This window comes from Quercus robur, chromosome 4, assembly GCF_932294415.1.
Source record: "Quercus robur chromosome 4, dhQueRobu3.1, whole genome shotgun sequence".
NCBI lineage: Eukaryota > Viridiplantae > Streptophyta > Magnoliopsida > Fagales > Fagaceae > Quercus > Quercus robur.
Window position 1 is genome coordinate 82,774,906 of NC_065537.1, and position 3,751 is coordinate 82,778,656.

A 3,751-nucleotide genomic window follows, 5' to 3' on the forward strand; every position below is an offset into this window, starting at 1 on the left:
GGCATAACTTTTCATTTTCCCACCCTCCTGTCCTCTTTTGGCCCAATTAAACAATGTAAAATCATGGCTTAATAGTTTTTTTTTTAATTTTTAATTTTTTATTATTGGTTATTTTAAAGGTTTATAAATACAAATAAAATGTTGAAATATTTTATTTTAAAGATTCCTAGGCTAAATAGACAAGAAAGTAAGAAATAGGTAAGATGTTATGTTGAACACTCTACCAAATCCCTTAACGAGCAGTCACTCTTCAATGCACAAATTGCAAGCCATTACCTAGTCTTCATGAAGCTAGATCTGTCTCGACAAGTAGATTGACAATCAAAATGATTCAAATAATTTTGCTTTCCCCAAAATTTTATCATAGATCCAAGTCATGAAAAATTAACAATATATTGATCCATCGACAAGTTCTAGAGATAGAATAGGAATAAAAGATAGAAATTTGACAACCACATCATCTATTTAATTAAGATGCGATATCACCTTCTCTAAACCACACATTTTGAAAACCTAGTAAAAAAAAAAAAAAACAAAACAAAACAAAACCAATGCCTATTGTATACAAATTATTATTTAGAAGCAAGTTGAAACTAGGCTTTCCATGTAAGTTGTAACCTATAATGCATGGATCAAGTCTGGAAGCCCTCGAACTTGAAGATTCTTAATTCCTTAAGAATTAAATTTATACAAGACTACCTTTCCATGGGACTTCCTTTTCACTGAATTGCAGCACAACTTCCTTGTACCAATCAAGGCTATCAGGAAAGTTGTTCTAATCCAATATCAAATAATAAAACAATGTATATGAAAACATGAAATTTATACTTGCTCAGGTTTAACAAAGCAATGCCATCGCAAGTAGCGTGGATTTGGATGGGAGAACAAAATTGCTATTCCAGATAATAAGTTGAAAATCAATAAGAAAGGGGGATAACCTAGCAACTTTGGTGTGGTGAAAAAATAAATTATTAAATTAGAGATACTAGTACGAATGTATATGAAATATGTAAAAACCAAGAGATAGCCATCATCTTCAATACTTGCGATCATAGACTTTCTGACCACTTTACCATTTACAAGTGTTTGAAAAAGCAAACAAGTTTGTGTAAAATTCCTTGATCGACTAGACATTAAAGAAAAAAATAGCAGAGATGTTTTGCAGAAAAGTCTACACAATTCCCTGTCGTCATGAAGAAAAGTCTAGCCAGCATTGATAGAGGTAGATTCACAACCAAAATAGTTCACATAATTTATTTCCCCTAAAATTTTATTACAATTTCAATGTATAACAAATTAATACTATACTGATCCATTAAAAAATTTGAGAACTAAATAGGAATGGAGAGTTGAAATTTAATTACTCATTATTTATATAAGATAAAATATCACATTCCATGAATCAAACAATCATAACTAATTAAAAAAAGAGTGTGATCTTTTACACTTGATGATAGAGCAATTATTCTGGAATTTCAAGTCCTATTGCATAAAAAAATAAAAATAAAAAATAAAAAATCAGAAGAGAAAGGAGGAAAACTAGACTATGCTATACCAATAATAGAAGTAAGGGGCACACTAACTCTGGAAGACAGTGACTCAAACTAGTATTCCTCAAAATCCATAACCTGTAATAAAGAAAAGGAGTCTGGAGGATTTCTAAGATGAAAATTCTTAAGTTCTTGAGCAACAAAGTCATACAAGAGTACTCGTCCTCTACCTTTAAGGATAAGAAGCTTATTACGAACAAGATAAAGCCCATCCCTCATCAATAATTCTTCTCCCCTCTGAATCACTGAAATAGGTCCAATTTTATATGGATTGGTCCAAGATTTCTTAACTCCATATTCTCTCATCACCCATATCTCGAAGTTTTTCTCTATCACTCTTTTGTCATAAATAATCAAAGCAATACAATTACCTAACACACCTAAAGTCTTCCCAAAGTAATTGGAATGAGAAAGATCGCCAAAATCTGGCATCTTTATGGTTCGAAAAACCTCTTCTCTCATGTCAAAGGATATGATGGCCTCCAAATGTTGCCCGCGTTCATCCATGAGAATACAGCCCGTCCAATGATTAACTCCATTGAAGAATAATTCATTATAATAACCAGGAAAACAAATGACTGATTGATCAAAAAGGGTGTCGATTTGTCTCCAGTAACCAGTACTTTCGTTGTAAATCTGAATACTTGGAGATAGAAGTCCTGTATGTCTCTGAAATTTAGTGTAGATGCTAACAACTTTGAATTCATTAGAATAGTGATCATAACCAAATGCACAAGTGCTCTTATGGTAACCAACGTTAGGGCTAGGAGGTGCGGGAACATCCTTAAATTCTTTGATTTCCGAATTCCATAAAACAAAGCCAACGGAGGAATGTCCAAGGCATATTATGCCATTGATGCAAACACATATGTCAATTCGGTCAAAATACATGCTAAATCCCTCGATAAAAAAACACAAAACCACCATCATCAAGATCATCATCAAAATGAAAGCGCAGCAACGTGTTAGTACTTGGGCCGCAAAGCTTTTTGACCATATAAAGAATGCATCTCATGTTTTTGTTGCGGTCGCACCTTATGAGACGACTAGGGCGTTTATAAGAAAGATGGTGGCGGAAGTGTTTGGTGATGAAAGTATGGTCTTGGAAAAGAGTGTGCCATGACTTTTTTACGCACCTGAAACAAATCATAGATTTCACTGGAACCCTTAACAGTATTTCTTCCAACAAGTATTGCGGCAGACTCTCCATGTTTGATTGATTTCTCTGTCGAGCACTGTTTTTCTCTTTATCTCAAAAGTGAAAATCTAGGGAAACAGACCTTTAAAACTTGACCTAGTTTCTACCTTCTATCTAAAAAAAAAAAAAAAAAAACCTTGACCTAGTGACGGGTTGGGCTCTGGTTGATTCTATTTGGGTTTAGATCAAAATTACTTTGATTCAAATAAGGACACTAATTGCTAGGACTGAATGGCCAACCGGACTGGGCTCGAGCCAAAATATTCAGCTCTATTCGTGTCTTGGGTCGGTATCGGTTCCAACCTGACCCGCCCGAACTTTTAAAAAAACACACACAATAACATAGCACGGATCAATTGAGTTATCTAGAAGGTAGATAAGATGGATCTCAAGAATGAGTAAGGAGATGAAGAGGTAGATTCACAGTATGTAAATGTCAAACAATAAATTTAATTATGACTATAAAGCTATATATAAAAATTCCTAAACAGATAATTAAGTAAAGATTAATTTGATATAGAAATAAGTGAAATTTGAAAAGTCATTAATTGATCTATAGTAGCATAAATCCCCAAATGGACAATTAAAAAGAGAGCAACTTTTTATATATATATAAAATTGTTTACCTTGGGAGGAGACAACTACTAGGCTTTCATCTATATTTGAGGAATTCCTTATCAGGTCTACCAATCTTTGGGCAATTAAAATAAAATAAATTTGTTTAAATGGAAAAAATTAATGTTTTTGTTTTTTGGAGAAAAAATTAATGTATTTAAGGATATACGATATTTCTTTCAATATATAAAGTATTTTAATCAATCAAAGAATGGTAAAAATGGCAGAAGAAAGTTAAGGAGTAACATTGCTCATCTATGAACATATGTATTTAAGGTTGTTTGACACGAAAATGCTAAAAAAATTATTCCTAATATAGATTTACTTTTCTTTTTTCTTTTTTGGATACAATATAGAATTCTACTCTAACCTAATCTAAGTATATATG

The 3,751-nt window shown here is 32.4% G+C and overlaps 1 protein-coding gene across 1 annotated transcript; it reads right to left on the minus strand.

Annotated features, from left to right (window-relative positions):
• Positions 1-1,604: 1,604 nt before the first annotated feature.
• Positions 1,605-2,441, minus strand: LOC126722774 (F-box protein CPR1-like). Its single transcript, XM_050425924.1, has one exon. It carries the CDS (start codon positions 2,439-2,441, stop codon positions 1,605-1,607), a length of 837 nt encoding a protein of 278 aa, XP_050281881.1.
• Between the last annotated feature and the right edge of the window lie 1,310 nt (positions 2,442-3,751).